The 20680-nt window shown below is 34.5% G+C and overlaps 3 protein-coding genes across 3 annotated transcripts; 2 read left to right on the top strand and 1 right to left on the bottom strand.

Moving 5' to 3' along the window:
• Nucleotides 1-651: 651 nt before the first annotated feature.
• Nucleotides 652-2348, bottom strand: LOC126704343 (xyloglucan endotransglucosylase/hydrolase protein 2). The gene is made up of 4 exons (XM_050403333.1): nt 2141-2348; nt 1670-1770; nt 1338-1540; nt 652-1036 (listed from the first exon to the last, which is right to left on the bottom strand). Exons 1-4 carry the CDS (start codon nt 2346-2348, stop codon nt 652-654), a joined length of 897 nt encoding a protein of 298 aa, XP_050259290.1.
• Nucleotides 2349-3975: 1627 nt separating this feature from the next.
• Nucleotides 3976-6587, top strand: LOC126702607 (protein transport protein Sec61 subunit gamma). Its single transcript, XM_050401355.1, has 3 exons — nt 3976-4162; nt 4270-4385; nt 6305-6587. The coding sequence occupies exons 1-2, from the start codon at nt 4069-4071 to the stop codon at nt 4383-4385; spliced, it is 210 nt and encodes a 69-aa protein (XP_050257312.1). The 5' UTR covers nt 3976-4068; the 3' UTR covers nt 6305-6587.
• A 5736-nt stretch (nt 6588-12323) lies between these two features.
• On the top strand, nt 12324-14660 carry LOC126702606 (acetolactate synthase 3, chloroplastic). Its single transcript, XM_050401354.1, has one exon. The coding sequence runs from the start codon at nt 12435-12437 to the stop codon at nt 14472-14474; it is 2040 nt and encodes a 679-aa protein (XP_050257311.1). The 5' UTR covers nt 12324-12434; the 3' UTR covers nt 14475-14660.
• The last annotated feature ends 6020 nt before the right edge of the window (nt 14661-20680 follow it).

The raw sequence follows: 20680 nt of genomic DNA, 5'->3' as shown, positions 1-20680 counted from the left end.
TTAAACTTGAAACTTGGAAAATATTTTCATATGTGTTGATAAATATTTTGGTATTTGGTTGCTAATTAAACATTTATTAAATTTTTTAGATACATTAGATCAAAACTTAAATATATTTATTTCGTTAGTATAGACGTAGTTATATATGATGCAAATATTTGTTTTTTTATAGATAAAATCACAATTTATGTGATTATTTAATATATAGTCATTATTAATGTGTTTTTTTTCTTTAAATATGAAAATATGTTGGATCTTACAATCCATGATTCGATCCTATAATCCACAATCCCACTAACCTCTCACGATCTTATGTAGGATCCTGATTTTGACAACTTTGTATACGGCCACACTGTTTTCTAAGTAGTTGAGGTGTTTAGGTATTTCACTTTATGAAGCCTCCAAATTTCAATCAAAAAATTATCTTCTTTCTCTTTGGATTAGGACTAATTAAGTAGTGTCACTGTAGCATGATTGATTGGCCAGATTGCTTTTCAAATGTATAAAGATGATCAAAATGAAAAGAGAAATGGAAGAAAAAATGTGATAAGGTATATGTAATTATTTCTGACCATTATAATTGTAAGAGACCATGACCAATATAATGTCTGAGTTCTAGAGTCTATATACATTATACTACGACTCTGTTTTCTATTTGTTTCTTCGGCATTCTGGTGGGGTTTTAGGGTGCCTTGACCTATCAGAACAATAATCATAAGTCATGTACTTCCTCCTTACATTTTGATATACTCTTTGCTCTCGAACGTTTAGACTCTGGTATTTCTTACTATTCCACCAGAGCTTTGAAGAATGACAATTCTTATTGCCTCCGGTTTGCAGTGTGCAGCCATGAATCTTGAAATCTTGAAATTTGGCCTTGAAGGGTGCTTGACTCCAATCAGTTTTGATCCCATTAGATGCCCAACCTTCTGGATTCCATAGGCTTCCTATTACTCGCATTGGCTTTGATGGGTAACTCGCTCCAATTTTTGCATTGTTCTTAAACACTCTGATAGGAATGTCATCCACATAAAACCTGAGAAGCCGAATATGTCATAATGACATGATATCAGAATAATTTTTGTCAGCTAATGTTAGGACACCATTTTTTCACAACTTTTTTTTTCATTATTGTTAACGTGGTCTGTTGTGATTGGAATAACATCACTTTCATCTGACTTCACCATTAACATTATGTTTATTATGTACCAAACACAACAGAACATGTGTTAATAATTGTGAAAAAAAAATTGTGAATAATGGTGTATTGACTTGTTGAATGTTGTTTGGGCATGAAATACTTGCAAGCCACAAAGGGAGAGAGAATTCAAACATACACTACTCGAAATTGATTCCAAAGAATTTTGTAAGAATGGAAGCGTTTTGTGGGATTAAACCAAAGTTTAATCTTTTGCTCTCTACCCCCTTGACCATTGACAAACACATTGGTTTGTAATGAATAAGGTGGTCCATTACTACCCAAGAACTCAAAGTCGAGCTCGTCATGCTTGTCGTTAACTGCTGAACGTGGTGAAGATAGCTGCAGCAATCACCATGTTATTAGTTTTCAACCTTATTTTCCTTTCAATAGCAAGACAATGCCAACCATTGAGGATCAAGGAAAGTAATACAAGATGATTAATGAGAGAAGCAGTATATAAAATCTCACATAGAAAGCTGTAACAATCCCAATCGAGTTCTTTTCTGGTAGTTTAATCCTCATATGAAAGAGTCCAGATTTGTAGTGATTGTAGGACTCAAATCCAGAACCTAAGATATCAAATGCACAAGAAAAGCATTAGATGCCATTTTCTAGCTCTTACACACGCACACACACACACCAGTGACACACCAAATACATACGCATGCATACATAATTTACATATATACACACATATATGCAATACTTTTTTCTTAGTAATAAAGGAGATTTCTTTTTTCTTTTCTTTTTTTGCAAGATTTGATCTGTTTTCTATAACTTATATGCAATATTTTTTTTCCTTTCATGTTTTTCATGGTGGGATTATAGTTTGCTTCATCAATTTGAAACTGCACTTCTTCTTTTTAAAGTGTTGTTTTTTCAAAACCCTTTTTTTTCCTTAAAGTAACGAGGAAATCTATAGGAAATGAGAAACACAACCTGACTTTTGGTCCATAGAAAGTTGTACTTCAGTTTCTTGGTTTAGTAATAAGACATTCTTATGTCCCCAAGTGATATTGTAATTCCGATTAAAACTGTATTTATTGAGTCCTCTGACTCCTCTTGCATGCACAGATCCTCTTGCCTGCACTGATGTAAAAATGAGAAAGGCAAAGAGATTTAAGAGACTCAGAATACAAAACCCCATTGAATTAGAATTTTGTTAATGCAGTTTCCAAACTCAAGTGAAAAATACATAAGAAGAAGATACATATTTATAGGTATCTCTATACATTGTATACATTCATAGGAACATACATAAATGTGACACAACAAAACAATTGTGTCACAACTTGCACGCTTGAGGAGTAATTGAATAATGCAGTTTAAGATGAAATTAAAGACTACGTTAAGAATTCCTCAACCAAAAAAAAAAGGCCACGTTAAGAAAACCACAAATGTGTAAATTTCAGCAATAAATATAAAGGATTGCAACTTTATTTTAGTGATGCGAGGGAAAGGATCAAATCACTACATATAATAATTATATTTTTATATGTATATTTGTCTAAATATATATTTATGTAGACTAAAAATTATAGTTAATTGATAATATAAATAGTTTGTAATAAAAATTTATAAATTTGTGAGAAGGTAAAAAATTTGAAACTTGTTTGACAAAAAAATGAAGCAAGCTTGAAAACGGATCGTAATTTTGTTGAGTAATGAGCTACAGTTTGAGCTTGGCTTGTATTAAAAAAAAAAAAAAAAAAAAAACTAAATGAAATAAACTTGAAATTTTAATACTCGGTTAAACTTTTTTTTATGGCACAATGAAAGCAAACTTTTTAAAGGATTACAACTCTTTTAGTGATGTGAGGGAAATGATCGGATCAATATGTATAATAATTATACTTTTATTCATATACGTGTCTAAAAATAAATTTACGTAAACTTGATATTATAATTAATCAATTGATAATAAAAACAATTAATTTGTAATAAAAATTCATAATTTTGCGAAGGTAAAAAATTTTGAACTTATTTGATAAGAAAATGAAACAAGCTTAAATTCGTAATTTTGTTTAATAATAAGCTCGATCTACTTGTATTCGAAACATAACTAAATAAAATAAACCTAAACTTTTAGAGTAATGCTAAGGACACATAAAAATGCACAATTTTATGTTATAACTCGTCGCATGGTAAGTTATGAAATTGTCTCCCCACATGACCCATCATTACACATTCACCAATCACAATAACCCATATGACAAGTTATAACACAAAATTATATATTTTTATGTATCTATAGTGGCTGTTTGGATCCACTGAAGTTGTGTCTGCGATTTGAAGTTGCGTTTTCTTTTTTTTTTTTTTTTTTTTTTTTTCACGCGTTTTGGAGAAGTGCGATACTGTTCATGTACTGTTCATTGAACAGTAACCGCAAATGTTGACTTTTCACCGTGAATAGTGTATATATGTACTGTTTACGGATCCACAAATTACACTTTTTAGCAACTTTTTCATTAAAAATGGGTCACACGGTACTATTCACACATTTAAAAATTATTTTACTACAGTGTTTTCAGTTTTCAATTTTCAGTTTCAACCAAATAAGTTCTATTCAAACAAACCCTATAGTATTCCTAATCTTTTAATACTCGGTTAAACTTGTTTATGGCCCAATAAAAACGAACAAGTCGTCAAAGCACAAAGTTTATTCAAGGTTATTTTCGTCCTAGCGTTAAAAAATTTCCTTCCAATTTTGACCAATACAAAGTCAGCCCAGCTTCCCAACGTGTCCTAATAACAAATCTTTTCCTTTCACAACAACAAATACTCATTCTTTCTCTCTCTCAGACCCTCAGTTTTCAAATTTCAGATCTAGCTCTCTCTCTCTCTCTCTCTCACGTAGAATCGGAGAAATGGACGCCATTGACTCAGTTGTCGATCCTCTCAGAGAGTTCGCCAAGGATAGCGTCCGCCTTGTCAAGCGCTGCCACAAGCCCGATCGCAAAGGTATCTCTCTCTCTCTCTCTCTCTCTCTCTCTCTCTATATATATACATTTGTGGATTTTGTTTGGATCTGTGTGGATCGGGCACTGAAATTAGGGTTTTTGGTGCAGAATTCACGAAAGTGGCGTTCCGTACAGCGATCGGATTCGTGGTGATGGGATTCGTCGGCTTCTTCGTGAAGCTGATCTTCATTCCGATCAACAACATTATCGTCGGTTCCGCATAGGTATTGCTTCGAATTCGATCTCTATACTCCTATTTTAATCAAAATTTATTTTAAATTTTTCTGTTAGGTTTTAGAGTTTGTTATTCAAATCGACATGCACTTGATGAAATCCTCTTTTCTTTGCCATTTTTGTGAGTAATACTGATTGCATGCAATTCTTTGATTAAAAGTAAATACTTATTTGGATGATTCAGGATTGGTTTCTAGAATTATCGTCATCGCGTTTCGTTATGAATAAATTTCATGCATTACCCAACATGAATGGAGGCCATTAGAGTCATTGTTTGTCAATTTGACAAAATCTAAACTTCAATTTTAATCCTGTACATTTGTCACAATTTCAATTTCATTGCTCAGCTCTTAATTAGGACAATGTTGTCCCCAACTTTCAAAAATCCAAGTAAATTTTATTTTATAGGAGAACCTATGTTCGAATCCCACAAAAAAAGAGTCAATTTTAATGCATAGAGTTTACATTTTTTGAGGATACGATACACTTGGTTTAAAAGCTATGAAGCACGGAAACTTCATTTGGAGTGTTGTACCTGTGTTGGACACCAGACACTTCTGCATGCATCTCCTAGTCGTGCCCCTTTTTTAAATTAGAAGAAAAATAAATGCTGGACAGGGGATGGACACGGGAACAAAAGGAGTCGAATATCCTTTCACAAAACAAAATAGAGCATTCATGCTCTAATAGTAACCTTGCATTTGAAAATTAATAAATATTCTTATTCTTGGTTTGTATTCTAATTTCTAAACATCCTTTAATTGTCATGAATTCACTTTATTATCCATTATTGCTCATAAATTGACATATTTAACATTCTATGTAAAATAAATGCTTAACAATGTACAGAAAATATAAACAAAAATATATTTAATAATTATTTCAAAAGAATACCATGTTACCGTGTCATTCCTGTACCCATACCCGTTTCTGTGTACGTGCTTTCTAGTTTAAAAGTTATGAGTGAAAAAATTGACTGAATTCAATGCATAGGGATAAAATTGATATTACCCCCATTGTTAGAGGCTTAAAATTTGTTGTATGACTTTATAAAAATGATACTGAAAGTTTGAGAGTTGAGACAGAAGCATTATGAGAAATCAAGATAGTGAGTTTATGGCCTTATTGATGGTATTTCTTCCTCTACCATTTATTGGAGATAGTTTGAATATGACCTTCGTATTTCTTTGGCATTTTTGTTTGGTGCAATGAATGGTTCTTAGTTTTTATTTTAGTCTCAGCCTCAGAATTGTGGATTTTGGTACTTGCAGACATTGGTGATAGACTTTTGTATAGGTTGAAAACTTTAAATGTTGTGATGCTACTTAATTCATGACTAATGATCAAAAATTAAATATTTAAGAGAGCTTATCAGGTTATTATAAAATAGTGGTTTCTGCTGGATCACTACCATTGTGGTGTATCGCACCATTGTATAAATGCCTATCTGAAAAGTGTTCTCTCTTTTCCAAAACGTCCTATAGTTTCATCTCTATTTTGTTTTCATAATGTTCAACTCAAGTCTCAATGTGTATTGTTTAATCATGTAATGTACTTGTGATAACCATCAACACTAGCCATCTATATTGCTGCTATTTAAAGGCATCGTGTATATATTATCGGGAAAAATAGTTTGAGAATGTAATGTTTACATTTTTTATAAGCTGTACTTGATGTCATCTGTTTGCACATCCAAATTTTGGAGAAAGTTTCTGATATTAATGTTCATAAGTAAGCTGTTGAGAGGCTGTTCCTGAGATGCTTTGGGTAGTTGTAATATAATGATTTATGAATTTTAGCCTCTAGCTACTTGAAGTAGATCATGGAGAAAGGTTTTTTTTTTTTTTTTTTTTAACTTTTGGTGTATAATTAATGCGAGGATGGATTTTGTGTTTGTATGAAAATGCAGGTCATATGAAGAAGCACTAATTTGCTAGAGGTGGAAGGCAGATGGGTCAGGGTGAAACTTAATTTTAAAGAGGAATGCTTAGCAAGTAGCTTCTTAGGTCTTATTTGATATGTGTGCATTTCTCCAGTAGACAATGAAATTTGGTGGTTTTGTACTTTTGTTTTTCTATAATGAGACCTGTATTGACTGTTCTTATATTTTGGATAGTGAATTGGTTGGCTCCTTTTTGAGTTTGAGCTCAATGGGCCTAAAAACAAATAAAACCAGAGCATTCTTCTGGCTTCGTTAATCTTTCAGAATATGTTTACTCAATTGGACTAGGCTTGGTTGAGCTGACGGCTATGACAGCCCCTTGTCCTTGTGAGATGGTGTGGTAGCCATGGGAAAGGGGACTGGAGAGTGGAGACAGGCTCCCTCCACCTACCACCAACCAATCCCCCCCCCCCCCCCCCCCCCCCCCCCCCCCAAACCACAACACAAAAAAATAAATGGGATTAATCCTTGAAAGAAGCACTAATCAAGACTAGTAAAACTATCTGGCATCCAAAATGCTTGGAAGGAAGGATAGATCAATTTTGGTAGGCGAATAGGTCTACTTGAAGATTGTTTATAGCTAAGAGCATTAGCGTCTGGGTATTCAAAAATTTATAAATAAATAAATAAAAAAATCTATTTTAACACAAAAAATTACTTTATTTATTTTAACACATTATTTTACCATTCACACGACATTCAATTTCTTATTTTTCACATAAAATCAACACTATTTATTTATTTATTTATTCATTGATCTCTCTTTCCTCTCTCTTTCTCTCTCTTGCCTGAAGCAACCCAGAATAAACCAAATCCATTGTGTGTAACAACCCGCCACCACGTTCTCAACCCACCACCACCAAATCGAAACCCAAAACAAATAAACTCATCCCAAACTCAAATTGGTCAAACTACCCCCATCGCAACCTACCTTCATTGGCATTGAGACCCATTGCAAACACATCGCCCATAACCATCGCCCAGCCCAGAACAAACCACTAGAAAGCCATGAGCTCCATCGCTTCGATTTGTCACATCAAACTCATGAGCTTCACCAATCCATGAGACCCACGCTAATCCGCCACATCAATTCATGCATCGTTGCACAGCCATCGATGATGACAGTGGCAAAAGTGGAGATTTGTTAGCTCAGTCATAGAGGTTTGATGTGAGAGAGAGAGAGAGAGTCAATGAGAGTCATAGAGAGAGAGGGAGAAAACAAGGCGAAAGAGATTGAGACGGAAGAGAGAATTAGGAGAGAGTTGAGAGGAATTAAAGCTAAAAAAAAAAAAGAGAGTAAAACTTGCTATAGTAAATTGTATAATAAGGAGGTTAATATAACAAGTATCTAAATTTGTTTAAGAATAGACACTCAAATGTTGCTTTTTTTTTTTTTTTTTTTTTTTTTTTTTTTTTTTGTAGGGGCAAAATAACATTTTGGATGCCAATGCTATAATAGCTGTGTAAATGTTGTTTCCCTCTCAATGCACACTTGTCTTGCTTCGACCTCTCTGTTTCGATCCTTAGTCATTTTGTACAAGGATTGACTTCTAAGCCATGACAATCTTTGTAGATGATGCCTTCAATCTTCTTGTTTGATTGGAACGAAGATGATACATTTGTTATTGGTTTTAATTTGAGCTTACCACATAAACCATCGATAACCATTAGCATCAATTTTCTCCACAATTTAGAAAGTATATAGTGACAATTTTCTCCACAATTTGACCGAGTTAGATGATGATGAGAAATAAAATTGATATTTATAGTGTGTTTATGTAAAAGTTATGAATAATGATACGTTTACAATATTTTCATAATAAATCCTGAATGGTAACTTGTTATTAGTTCTAATTTGAGTTCACCACTAATATCATTATTTTACCCATAAATAACAATTTATCCTCTAAGTTTTTTTGTGAAAATGTGACGTGGCATTCAGTGACGACTCCAGGAATGTTTTTCAAGGTGTTCCTAGGTGGACTTACTTTGTTTCAATTTTTTTTTAATTTTTTTTTTTTTTAGATTTTAGTTCTTTTTTTTTAATTTTTTTTTAGCTTTTTCTTTTTGCTTGAAAGCAATGTTATGAATATTGTTTCGGACCCAATTTCGGTTTGTTTAGTGGAACGAAATATTTCAGTATTGATCTATTTTTGCGTACCGTTTTAGGGTGTTTCAAGGTTTCTAAAAAAATTAAAAATAATATATATTTATATTTTCTTATACAACATAAAATTATTGATCCAAATAAGTATACCTCAAATAAAACAAATCATTTTATTCTAAAAAAAAAATAAAACAAATCATTTAGGATTTGTTTGGTACATGTATTTAAACACATATTTTTTTTTTGCTTTTTCTTTTTGCTTGAAAGCAATGTTATGAATATTGTTTCAGACCCAATTTCGGTTTGTTTAGTGGAACGAAATATTTCGGTATTGATCTATTTTTGCGTACCGTTTTAAGGTGTTTCAAGGTTTCTAAAAAAATTAAAAATAATATATATTTATATTTTCTTATACAACATAAAATTATTGATCCAAATAAGTAAACCTCAAATAAAACAAATCATTTTATTCTAAAAAAAAAATAAAACAAATCATTTAGGATTTGTTTGGTACATGTATTTAAACACATATTTTTTTTAGCTTTTTCTTTTTGCTTGAAAGCAATGTTATGAATATTGTTTCGGACCCAATTTCAGTTTGTTTAGTGGAACGAAATATTTCGGTATTGATCTATTTTTGCGTACCGTTTTAGGGTGTTTCAAGGTTTCTAAAAAAATTAAAAATAATATATATTTATATTTTCTTATACAACATAAAATTATTGATCCAAATAAGTAAACCTCAAATAAAACAAATCATTTTATTCTAAAAAAAAATAAAACAAATCATTTAGGATTTGTTTGGTACATGTATTTAAACACATATTTTTAGTTTTTAAATAATATTACACGTATTTTCACACACTTTTTTACTCACATGTATTTTCAAAAAATACAAACAACGTTACTATAACAAGTTACCTAACGAATCCTTAGTGTTTTTTTTTTTTTTTTTTTTTTTTTTTTTTTTTTTTTTAACTCAAACCATTTAGTTATTACATAACAATTACTTTTTTAGAATATTAAAACATAAATATGTAATTTTTTTTTGGTTGAAAATACACATAAATATGTAATTAAATAATGAAAAACAACAACCAAAAACAGTACAATCAAAGTATATATATATATATATATATATATATATATATATAACATTGGGAAGAGGCAAGACTAAATAAATAAGTTTGAAATCAAACTCTTTTGTTCAACTTTTTGAGTTTTGTCATTTCCTAGGCTTTGTCACGTGGGTGGGGTCAGCAAACTAAAAGTCTAAAAGGCAAACTAAAGAAAAAACTTTGACAAAGCAAAAACTAGAGTAAAAAAAAGAAGAAGAAAAGGAAGAAGAAGAAGAAGGGGTGACCTTTGCGATGGCTGGATTTGTTTTTTAGGCGTTTGACGCAAGTAATAACATGCTGTGTTGACAAGTTTGAGAGTGTTCTTAAATTTTTTAGGGTATTTCTAATTTTTTTTAAGAGTAGATAAATAAAAAATTTTAAATTATTATTATATATATATATTTTAGGTTAGGGTGGTCCTGGGACCACCCTCGCCTGAACATGGCGCCACCATTGGTAGCATTTCTCAAAAGTTATTTGGTCTATATTGACAAGTTGTGAAATAAGTTACATCATTAACAGGGTTGTAAGACATTTGGGGCCTTTCAGATTGCGACTGTATTTTCACACATCTGCGTTTTTGTTTTTGTTTTTGTTTTTTTTTTTTTACCCAACGCCTTTGTATTGTTCATGGGACATGAACAGTGTATTAAGGCTTATCTATGATGTTTTTTTGTGTGAACAATAATTCAGGATTTTTTTTTTTATTGTTTTCAATTTTCAGTAAAATAAGCGGTATCCAAACGCACACTAACTCTTAATTGATATCTAATTCCTATTGGCAACGACAACAAAATCAAGTGATCCCCTTTTCCAAGGGAAGTGCCGAAGTGGAGAATGCTTCTTTTTCTTTCTTTTTATTTATTTATTTATTTTTATTGTCGTGTCAAACTCAAATACTAAACTACCAAAATATGATAAAAGTCTAAGAATTAAATACATCAAACATTAATTAGGTGTATATGTGGCAAATTTTTATTTATGGAGAATAGAATGGAGTAGAAAAAGCTGGGTAGAAGGTTTAGACTCCAACCTCGTGTAGAGAAAACATGTACTTTGTCCAGCAAATCCATTACCCTCCAAAAATAGAGATAAAATCCTTTGATCAAGTCTTTTGACTAGGCTTATTTGAGCTTGTTACTATTTATCACGTAAGTTTCAAGTTATTATTCTAATATTTTTTTCAAGTGATTTTAAATATTATAATATCTTCTTATGAAACCTCTTATATATACCCCTCTTATAATCTTGTCATACTATATAACTACAATAAAACTTTAGTCCCAAATTTTTAAACTTTGAAGCCTAAATCTATCACTTCAGTTCCATGTTATAACCAATAATAACTAATTACCTATAATTTGTTGTGAAATATTGTCGATGTAGCACTTTTCTTTGTTTAGTCTTTTAAAAAAAAAATAATTATTTTTTCTTTCAAAGAGGAAGGTCTAGTTCTTACTTACCCCTCCCCCCCTCCCCCCCCCCCCCCCCAAAAAAAAAAAACCCTTATCACATGCGTTTCATATATTTGCATTTGGGTAAAACTTTTTTATTTTTAATTTTAATGGGAGAAAATAAAACAAATACAAGCACAAGCGGGTAGTTACATTTTTATCCTAAAAAGTTAAAACTAGATTTTTAAAGTTCGGGGGTAGTTAAAGTAATTTTGTATTTTTTTATTTGAAACTACTTCGTACTCGCCACGCCAATCTCCCATTCCCATATCCGTAGATAGAAAGCTGTATGAATGAGAAAAGAGGTGTAAGATGAAAATTGAAAATTCAGGCATTTTTTACTCCTTGCTATCACCGCAAATTTGATTTGATTTGATTTGCATATCATGCATTTGTTAAAATGTTCAAATAAGCTTTTTAATTTATTTATCGTGCTTTCTCTTGCTCAGGCTGCAATTATTTTCTTGAAGATTTGGAGAGTAAGAAATAGAGGATAAAAATGGTTCTTTTCTTATCTATATGTATATATTAAAAGGATTTAAAAAGTTAGTTATAGCTTTTTTGACTTACAAAAATACCCATAATTTAATTAATTATTTTTTTTTGAAAAAGAGTTTCAACCTATGGTTGTCCGATAATGACTCTTTATTATCAGACCAAGACATCCATCAGTTTTTAGTGTAGGCGAGAATTGAACCCCAGATCTCTTATACAATCATCAGAGACTTTACCAGTTGAGCTAACTGGAACCCACATAATTTAATTAACTTAAAACTTAAAAATGGGGTAAATATAAAATATATACTTTTATATTTTTGTCTTTCTAACCTTTTATTAAAAGAATCTGGTCCGGGCCGAGGCTGGCCCAATTAAATAAAGGCCCAGGCTTACTCACACACACCAAAAAAAGCCCCAAATACACGATGGTTGCACTCCTCGGCTTGCATAACTAGCATTGCGTTTCAGTTTTCGTAATCGATCTCCAATTTGCATAATTGCGGGCGGCCAAAGCTTCTAGACTTATGAACGCTTACATAATCGGTACGAGTCTATCTTTCTCTACAATTTTATTAATTTTTTCATTTCTTTTACAAATTTGATGAAATGCTTGTATGGTTATAAAATTTACTTAAAACACTTTTTTTTTTTTTTTTTTTTTTTTTTTATGGGATTCATGGGAATCTTCCATCTTTGGACCATATAATTTATCAGATTCCTATTATACCCATAAAAATATAAAAAATTCCATGGTTATTTTAGGCAAAAGACACCACAACCCTTCATTTATAAAACCCTATCACTACAGCCTCGTTAATATTTAGCGCCAGCCAGCCACATCCTCTCTCTCTCTCTCTCTCTTTTTATTTTGCTGCATCCCCATCTCTGTTCTCAAACGAGTTTTTTCCAAACAGTCGGAAATGGCGGCTGCCACCACCTCCACCTCCACCGCCACCAATTTTCCTAACTGTAAGCTTTATTCTTCTTCTTTGTCATCCAAATCTCTCATTTCCGGATTCACTCTCCCCTTTTCCCACATTCCCCACAAACCCATTCGCACCCTCCACATCTCCAACTCCCTCCCTCGCCCAAAATCAACCGCCACAACAACGAACTCAGCTGCCCCAGCCGCCACAACTCCTCAAATACCCAAACTGCCCTCCAAGCAGAAGCATCAACAAGAAGAAGCAGGAAAACAACAGCCCTTTGTTTCCAGATTTGCTCCTGACCAGCCTCGCAAGGGCGCCGACGTCCTCGTCGAGGCCCTCGAGCGCCAAGGGGTGAGGGACGTTTTCGCCTACCCCGGCGGCGCGTCGCTGGAGATCCACCAGGCCCTCACGCGCTCCAGTTCAATCCGCAACGTCCTCCCTCGCCACGAGCAAGGCGGCGTCTTCGCCGCCGAGGGCTACGCGCGCTCCTCTGGCCTCCCCGGCGTCTGCATAGCCACCTCCGGCCCCGGCGCCACCAATCTCGTGAGTGGCCTCGCCGACGCGCTCCTTGATAGCGTCCCCATTGTCGCGATCACCGGCCAGGTCCCCCGCCGAATGATTGGCACAGACGCATTTCAAGAAACCCCCATTGTGGAGGTCACGCGCTCCATCACCAAGCACAATTACCTCGTGCTCGATGTGGAGGACATTCCTCGGATTGTCGAAGAAGCTTTCTACTTGGCCACTTCGGGTCGACCCGGCCCGGTTCTTATTGATGTCCCGAAAGATATTCAGCAGCAGCTTGTGGTGCCGGATTGGGACCAACCCATTGGATTGGCCGGCTATAATTCTCGGTTACCAAAGCCTCCGAGCCAAACCCAGTTGGAACAAATCATAAGGTTGATCTCCGAGTCGAAAAAACCAGTCTTGTATGCCGGTGGTGGGTGTTTGAATTCGAGCCCCGAGTTAACCCGGTTTGTTGAGTTGACTGGGATCCCAGTGGCGAGTACTTTGATGGGTCTCGGCGCGTTTCCTTTATCAGACGACTTGTCGCTTCAAATGCTTGGAATGCACGGTACGGTTTATGCGAATTACGCTGTTGATCAGTCTGATTTGTTGCTTGCATTTGGGGTCAGGTTTGATGACCGTGTTACTGGAAAGATTGAGGCTTTTGCGAGTCGGGCAAAGATTGTTCATATTGATATTGATTCAGCTGAGATTGGGAAGAATAAGCAGCCTCATGTTTCGGTGTGTGCCGATGTGAAATTTGCATTGGAGGGGATGAATAACTTGTTAGAAGCGAAATCTAACAAGGATAAGATTGATTTCTCGGCTTGGAGGGATGAGTTGAAGGCAGTAAAGGAGAAGAATCCCTTGGGTTTCAAGACTTTTGGTGAGTTGATTCCGCCACAGTATGCCATTCAAGTGCTCGACGAATTGACTGATGGAAATGCCATTATAAGTACTGGTGTTGGGCAGCATCAAATGTGGGCTGCTCAGTTTTATAAGTATAAGAGGCCACGCCAGTGGTTGACTTCCGGGGGTTTAGGCGCGATGGGGTTTGGATTGCCTGCTGCTGTTGGAGCTGCTGTGGCGAATCCTGATGCAGTTGTTGTGGACATTGATGGTGATGGGAGTTTTATTATGAATGTGCAGGAGTTGGCAACGATTCGGGTGGATAATCTTCCTGTGAAAATCATGTTGTTGAATAATCAGCATTTGGGTATGGTGGTGCAATGGGAGGATAGGTTTTATAAGGCTAATAGGGCTCATACTTATCTTGGTGACCCTTCTAGGGAGAGTGAGATTTTCCCTAATATGTTGAAGTTTGCTGAGGCTTGTGATATACCTGCAGCTCGTGTGACAAGGAAGGAAGATGTAAGAGGGGCAATTCAGAAGATGTTGGATACTCCTGGCCCGTACTTGTTAGATGTGATTGTACCACATCAAGAACATGTGCTTCCTATGATTCCAAGTGGTGGGGCATTCAAAGATATGATCACCGAAGGTGATGGAAGAACTGCTTACTGATTTGGTGGGGGCAAAGGTCACTTGCATTTTATGCTTTTGTATGTATGTGTTGTTTTAGCTTATGTAGCTCAGGCTTGTGATAAAGTTTGTGGCGAGTTTGTTAGTTGTTTCTTTAAGTAAGAAACTATGTTGGTGTTTTGCTATGAGAAAGTTTAATATATAGTTCTTGAATTATTTGTTCGTTTACTGCTATCTTATAGTGCAGTGTCGTTATCTCTGTCCTGTTGAATCTAAATAAGATAAAGATTCACTTTCATAAGTAATATGATATTTAAATGATAATTTCGAACTCTGATAGTGGATTTTGAATAAAGGTCCATTTATTGTCCATGATATATTGTTGACATCAGATCTGTTGTATAAATGTGAGTGTATAAGGAATTTCAGAACTTGTCCAAAATTTGCAAGTAGATGCGAAGTTTACCTTGTGTCAGTTTGAGTCCATGGATGATGAAGCTGACCCAACCGTTGCAGATTTAGCAGCTCCCTACTGGGAGCATCCAGCAGGGCCTATATGGTGGTTTCATGTGTATGCAGCTCACCCCTCCATTCAAGCATGGCTCAGTGGTTACATCCTGCTGTTAGTTTAGCCTTAAAAGATGAAAGTCGCCTGATTAGTGAGCGGATGAAACACCTTCTTTATGAGGTTGATTTCCTTGTACCTTATGTTTGGATGGCAGAAAATTAGTAAATTCCTTCTACCTTTCCCGTCCCCTCTCCTATCCTCTTCCCCCTATCTCCCTTAATTCCCAATGTACCCTAAAGTATCTCATTTGTTTTTTTCACTAATTACTTGACCCATGTCCAGAATAGCATGTAACACATTATCATTAACATGAAGTCATGATCAATATCTGGAGACTGATGCAGATAAAGAGTGATCAACTGTTAATAAATTTACATTACTTATGCTTATCTTCTAGGGGAGGCTGAGTATGAAAATTTTATTTTGGGATGAGCCAGGGGTTTAGATTATTTTATGTTGCATTATGGATCTAAGATTCTTTATGTTGTCAGTAAAAGTCTTAAATATGTGACTGCATGACTGTGCATTAGATAAAAGTGTCTGGGAAGTTGAAGATGATCTTTTTGGCAAACACTACTTATAGTTGAAAAGTTAATGTCCATTGTTGTTTCACAATGAGACATTTAGCCTGGCATCTGAAAAATCTAGAAGTAAACTTGGAATAATTGATTGTGTAGTTTTTCTTATAATTACACGATGAGCTATTAATAATAAAATAGAAATAATGAAGCTAAACTTTAGTAATTATTCAAGTTGCTGAACCTAGTATTTATAGAGCTTTGGTGATTTAAATTGAGTTGTAGTGATCACTCAAATCATTGATGGTCAAATCTTATGTGGTTATGATGAGAAGGAAATAGGAAGAAAATACAAATCACAGCCTTTGTTGCATGCCCTTGGATATGTATGTATGCATATGGTGGGGTGCCCCTATGTTTAAATAGTCTTACATTGTGAACATTAAAGATTTCATGGTCCTTAAGATTGGAAGTTGTTATGATTTTTCCTTAATACTTATAAAAAAAAAAAAGATTTCTATTCCTTAATCTTCTTTAATTGAACATAAAAACCACAAGTATTAAGTCACATACGAGGACAATTGGCCTGACTTCTGAACTTGGTTTGAATTGTTTTAAAGGACTATGGAAAGATGAAGGATGCAAATGTAAAATTTTTGTAGTTTGACTATATTCAAAGAATATCTGATGGAAATGTCATGAGGGGTAATCTTGTACACCAGAGTCCTCCATTGACAGTCAGTTTGATGGTGTTTGGTTTTTACAGTCATCTGTTACATTAATGGTTCTTACTATATTTATAGGATCAAGTACTGTAGTTAAGCTTGTTGTTTAGCGTTTATTGGTCACTTCATAATAACTAAAACAGAATAGTTTGTTGTAATTGTTCTTATGAAAAAGTGGTTCAAAAGTCACTGGATTTCGGCCTTCGACTCTTTTTATGGACTCCGATTGTGTTGGATGATTTATTATACTTTATGCTATTATTCAGGTACCAGTTAGAGTTGCTGGAGGACTGTTATTTGAGCTATTGGGACAGTCACCAGGTGATCCTTTTGTTGATGAGGATGAAATCCCCATTGTACTCCGGTCTTGGCAAGCACAAAACTTCCTGATAACTGCAATGCATATAGGGAGGCTGCAAAGTCAATATTTGATCACTAACAATTTTGACTACTCTTAGCTTTTGACAAATTATCCACATACTGCTTCAAACAGATTTATTCCATTTGGCCCTCCCCATGAAAATTTCATAATCTGTCCCTAGTTGAAAATGCATGTAACTATTATTGTTTACTTCATTACTGCTTTATATATTTGGTGCACTGCTTTTTTGATAGGAGCTTCTTTCTACTGGAGGTTATAATGCGCCAAGAACAGTGCATGAAGTCATAGCACATCTAGCTTGCCGTCTTTCTCGTTGGGATAATAGGTAACTAATGCATGGACAACTATTATTGTTTATATTCTGAGAGCAATAGAAGCATGCCTACCTTTGAATGATGTGTATTCATTTTTTCCTTTTCTTTCTAGCTACACGGTCACAAATATTTTAGATGCCATAAGTGAGATGAACATCTACTTTACAAGACTTTTCTTCTCTTTTGCCTTGGCTTGGGACTGCCATGGTAAAGATACAAATCAGAACGTAGAAACGGATATAATTGCTGAAAGTTTTCATGGATCTTTAATCATTATTTACTTCTCATTGAGGCCTTGTTTAGGCATTTCAATTAGTCCATTTCGTATTAAACACCAAGGATAAACCAACCATTGTCCAAAAATGAAAAACAAATTTGTGACATCTCCCACTAAAGGAAGCCTATGCCATCTGTCTCTCGAGTCTTGACAATTGTCCATTCACATATCTCTCAAACAATTTGGCTAGCGCATCCATGTCTATTCTCAGATAGGATATTAATTACATGTCTTCAAGGATGAATTTCAAAAACACTAAATAAAATAATGGCCGAAGTAATCTCTTTGTAAAGTTTGTGTGATGGTGTTTCCATAAATCATACAAATACAAAGAAAATCTGTGTGTGTGGAGATATATACATATTACTTATACAAACACGCATGAAGTGCATAGGGCCAGACACATGACACATGTAACTTTAGTTATTGTTATTCACATTATGCTTTTATCCTTGTATTGGGTGTTATTCTTTAATAGGTATTCTAAAATATCTGTCAATTTTCCCATGTCAAGCTTTGAGTCATATTCTTTTTCATCATACATGATATCATAACTATTGTATACTTGTTATTTTACAACTTTCAACATTTCAATTTTTCTGGACAACTTTCGTGTTTAATTTGTTTATAGGCTATTTTGTAAGGACATTTTTGGGGCTGCTGATGAGATTGAATTGAAGTTCATGAACAGGTTTTGTACCTCGCTATTTTGAAACCAATTCTTTCATTCCACAACATTGATATACTACAATGGTGACCAATATTTTCCCTATTTAACAGGAGAAACCAAGAAGATATGCATCTCTTTAGTATAATTCTCAACCAAGAAATCAGAAAGTTATCAAGGCAGTTATGTCACTTCTCCTTGCTAGAATGGACACACTAGCAGAGAATCTTCCACCAGTATGCCCAGCTGGGATATGATATGTATGGAATTTTGATAAGTCATGATCTGCTAAGTCATAAAGTCAATTTCTTAAATGAGATTTTTAAGAGATCCTTTCATTTCTTATTTTCTTATTTGTTTCTATGTGATTGCAGTCAATGAAATCACTACGTTTCTGTTGGGATAAATAAAAAACTTACATTTTGAACAATAGATTAAACTTAGAAATAGAGGCTTCCCTGTAACACCATCAAACAGAAATAAACCCAGATCAATCTGAAACATTAAGGGTTACAGAAACAATCTTCCTAGCTAAGTGGAAGCTGAATCCAATCAGATCAGAAACAATCACTGGACCAGGATACATAATAGGATCTTCCAATCCAAGGTTAAGAGTAATCTCTGTTTTGCATTGTATCTTGGACACTTTTTCATTATTAGATAATGGGCACCAAACATCCAAGAAGATGATGTTGAATAAGGATTTCTCACTTTTTATATCCTTCAAACACTTCTCCAACCATATATGGTATGGATGTGCAGCCCAAGAAACTTCAAGTAGAATCACCATAGACTTTCTTTCTTTCCAATTGGGAGTAGCCCAGCTAAGCAATGCATCACAGCTATGGAGCGTATGTTGACAATGATTAAAATGCCTGTGACTTCCAAGCTACAGATAAATAGATTTGTATATTCAGGAGGTGCTCTACCGGATAAAGGAATAAAGAGGCCATTCGATCTTTTTGATTCTAGACTTACATAAAATATATGCCTTTATGAGCCCTTGTGATTGTTGGTGATTTTATGATGAATCAAATATCGGAGTAACAACACCAAACTGAAGTTACTTTGGAAGAATCTGAGATCATAAAGGATGGGATGGGAATGGAGGCATTCCACTCAACATACTCTGGTCAATGGAGAGAGAGAGGAGGAGGAGGAGGAGGGGAGTGGTGATTAGTTTCTGGTTCTCTTTCATGGAGTTCTAGTACTATCATTTTTTTTACACTCAGATGAATCTAAGATTTACTTATTTAACACTCCATGAAGATTTGCATCAGTTCTCATTTGCATTGATATCTTACTTTTAACAATTCTTTCTTGCCTATATCGCTTAATTGTGTATATTTGGAGAAGCAAACTTCATGCACTGTCTCCTTATTTCTCTAACCTTGGAAATTCCATTCCTTGTTCAAGTGGAACAGGCTACTAATAGTAATTTTTAATATTTAGCATATTAAGGCCACCTAGTATTACTATTTGCATTTTGTCTGAGTCTTGGAAGGTTACCCTGCCACTGAAGTTCATGGGTACGAAGATGGGGCAATCTATAATTTTGCAATTCCTTATACAGGTGATCAGAGTTAAGTGGTCACTTCATGCAAGGGAGGAGATTGTATTTGAGCTTCTCCAACATTTGAGAGGAAATGCAGCAAAAAGCTTGTTAGATGGAATCAGAAGAAGTACAAGAGAAATGATTGAGGAGCAAGAAGCTGTTCATGGCCGCCTGTTTACCATTCAAGATGTGATGCAAAGTACTGTTCGTGCATGGTTGCAGGTTTGTGTAGACAGAAAGAATCACAATCTACGCTGAAACCTCTAAATTTCTAGGTGATATTTAATGTGCCGAATCACTTTATCTATCCCTTCCTATATTGACATTAAGTTTCTCAACTTTTTGTAAATAATAATTCAGGATAAAAGCCTTCGAGTAACGCATAATCTGGCTGTTTTTGGGGGTTGTAGCCTTGTTCTTTCTATTATCACTGGGCTATTTGGGATCAACGTTGATGGAATTCCGGGATCAGAGAATACCCCATACGCATTTGGTTTGTTTGCAGCCATCCTCTTTTGCGTAGGAGTTCTGTTAATTGTAGTTGGACTAATTTATCTTGGGTTGAAAGGGCCGGTTGCTGAGGAACAGGTTGAAGTTAGGACGTTGGAGCTGGAAGAGTTGGTTAAGATGTTCCAGCATGAGGCAGAGACTCATGCCCAAGTTCGTAAAAATATTTCTTGGAATAACATGCCCCCAGCTGCTGGCGACGCGTTCGTAAACAACGTAGATTATCTTCTCATACAATAACCTTTTCCCCCGTCTTGTTCAATGTATATTCTCATACAAAGAATAGAGTAAAGAAGGGATCACGAAGGAGATAATTGTTGCAATTCCTTAATGCCTATGGGCCTAATCACATTCAAAGGGTACTATCTAAATTATAAATTATAAATTATAGCTAGACACAAATATATTGATTCTCCCAAGGTATGGTAAAGGAAGGCAGGTTTGTGTCTAGCTATTTTCTTGATTTGTGTCGCATAATTTAATAGTATGGAGGATGTGACTGAATTTAAATGTTGAATAAAATAAGATGAGGGGAAAAAAGAGCAAAAATAAACTATATAGCAATAAACATCAAATTATCCAAGTCATTCTATGTAATATAATAATATTATATTATTATATACTATATGCATAATGTAGTAGGATAATATTTAATTAAAAAGAATATAAAAGATAACAACTTAAAACACAAAAATAAATTGCATCAACCAAAAATAGAATTCTAATTAACATTGT

The sequence above is a fragment of the Quercus robur genome, chromosome 10 (genome assembly GCF_932294415.1).
Source record: "Quercus robur chromosome 10, dhQueRobu3.1, whole genome shotgun sequence".
Lineage (NCBI taxonomy): Eukaryota > Viridiplantae > Streptophyta > Magnoliopsida > Fagales > Fagaceae > Quercus > Quercus robur.
This window is presented reverse-complemented; position numbering and strand designations above follow the sequence as displayed.

What these genes read in the sequence shown, in the direction of transcription:
- LOC126704343 (XM_050403333.1), bottom strand. Translation starts at nt 2,348, where the DNA reads ATGGGGTTTTGTATTCTGAGTCTCTTAAATCTCTTTGCCTTTCTCATT. An exon ending in TTCTATGGACCAAAAGTCAG is followed by an intron (nt 1,771 to 2,140) that starts GTTGTGTTTCTC and finishes TTGATATCTTAG; the next exon opens with GTTCTGGATTTGAGTCCTAC. An exon ending in TGGAATCAATTTCGAGTAGT is followed by an intron (nt 1,037 to 1,337) that starts GTATGTTTGAAT and finishes TCGGCTTCTCAG; the next exon opens with GTTTTATGTGGATGACATTC.
- LOC126702607 (XM_050401355.1), top strand. Translation starts at nt 4,069, where the DNA reads ATGGACGCCATTGACTCAGTTGTCGATCCTCTCAGAGAGTTCGCCAAG. An exon ending in CCACAAGCCCGATCGCAAAG is followed by an intron (nt 4,163 to 4,269) that starts GTATCTCTCTCT and finishes TTTTTGGTGCAG; the next exon opens with AATTCACGAAAGTGGCGTTC.
- LOC126702606 (XM_050401354.1), top strand. Translation starts at nt 12,435, where the DNA reads ATGGCGGCTGCCACCACCTCCACCTCCACCGCCACCAATTTTCCTAAC.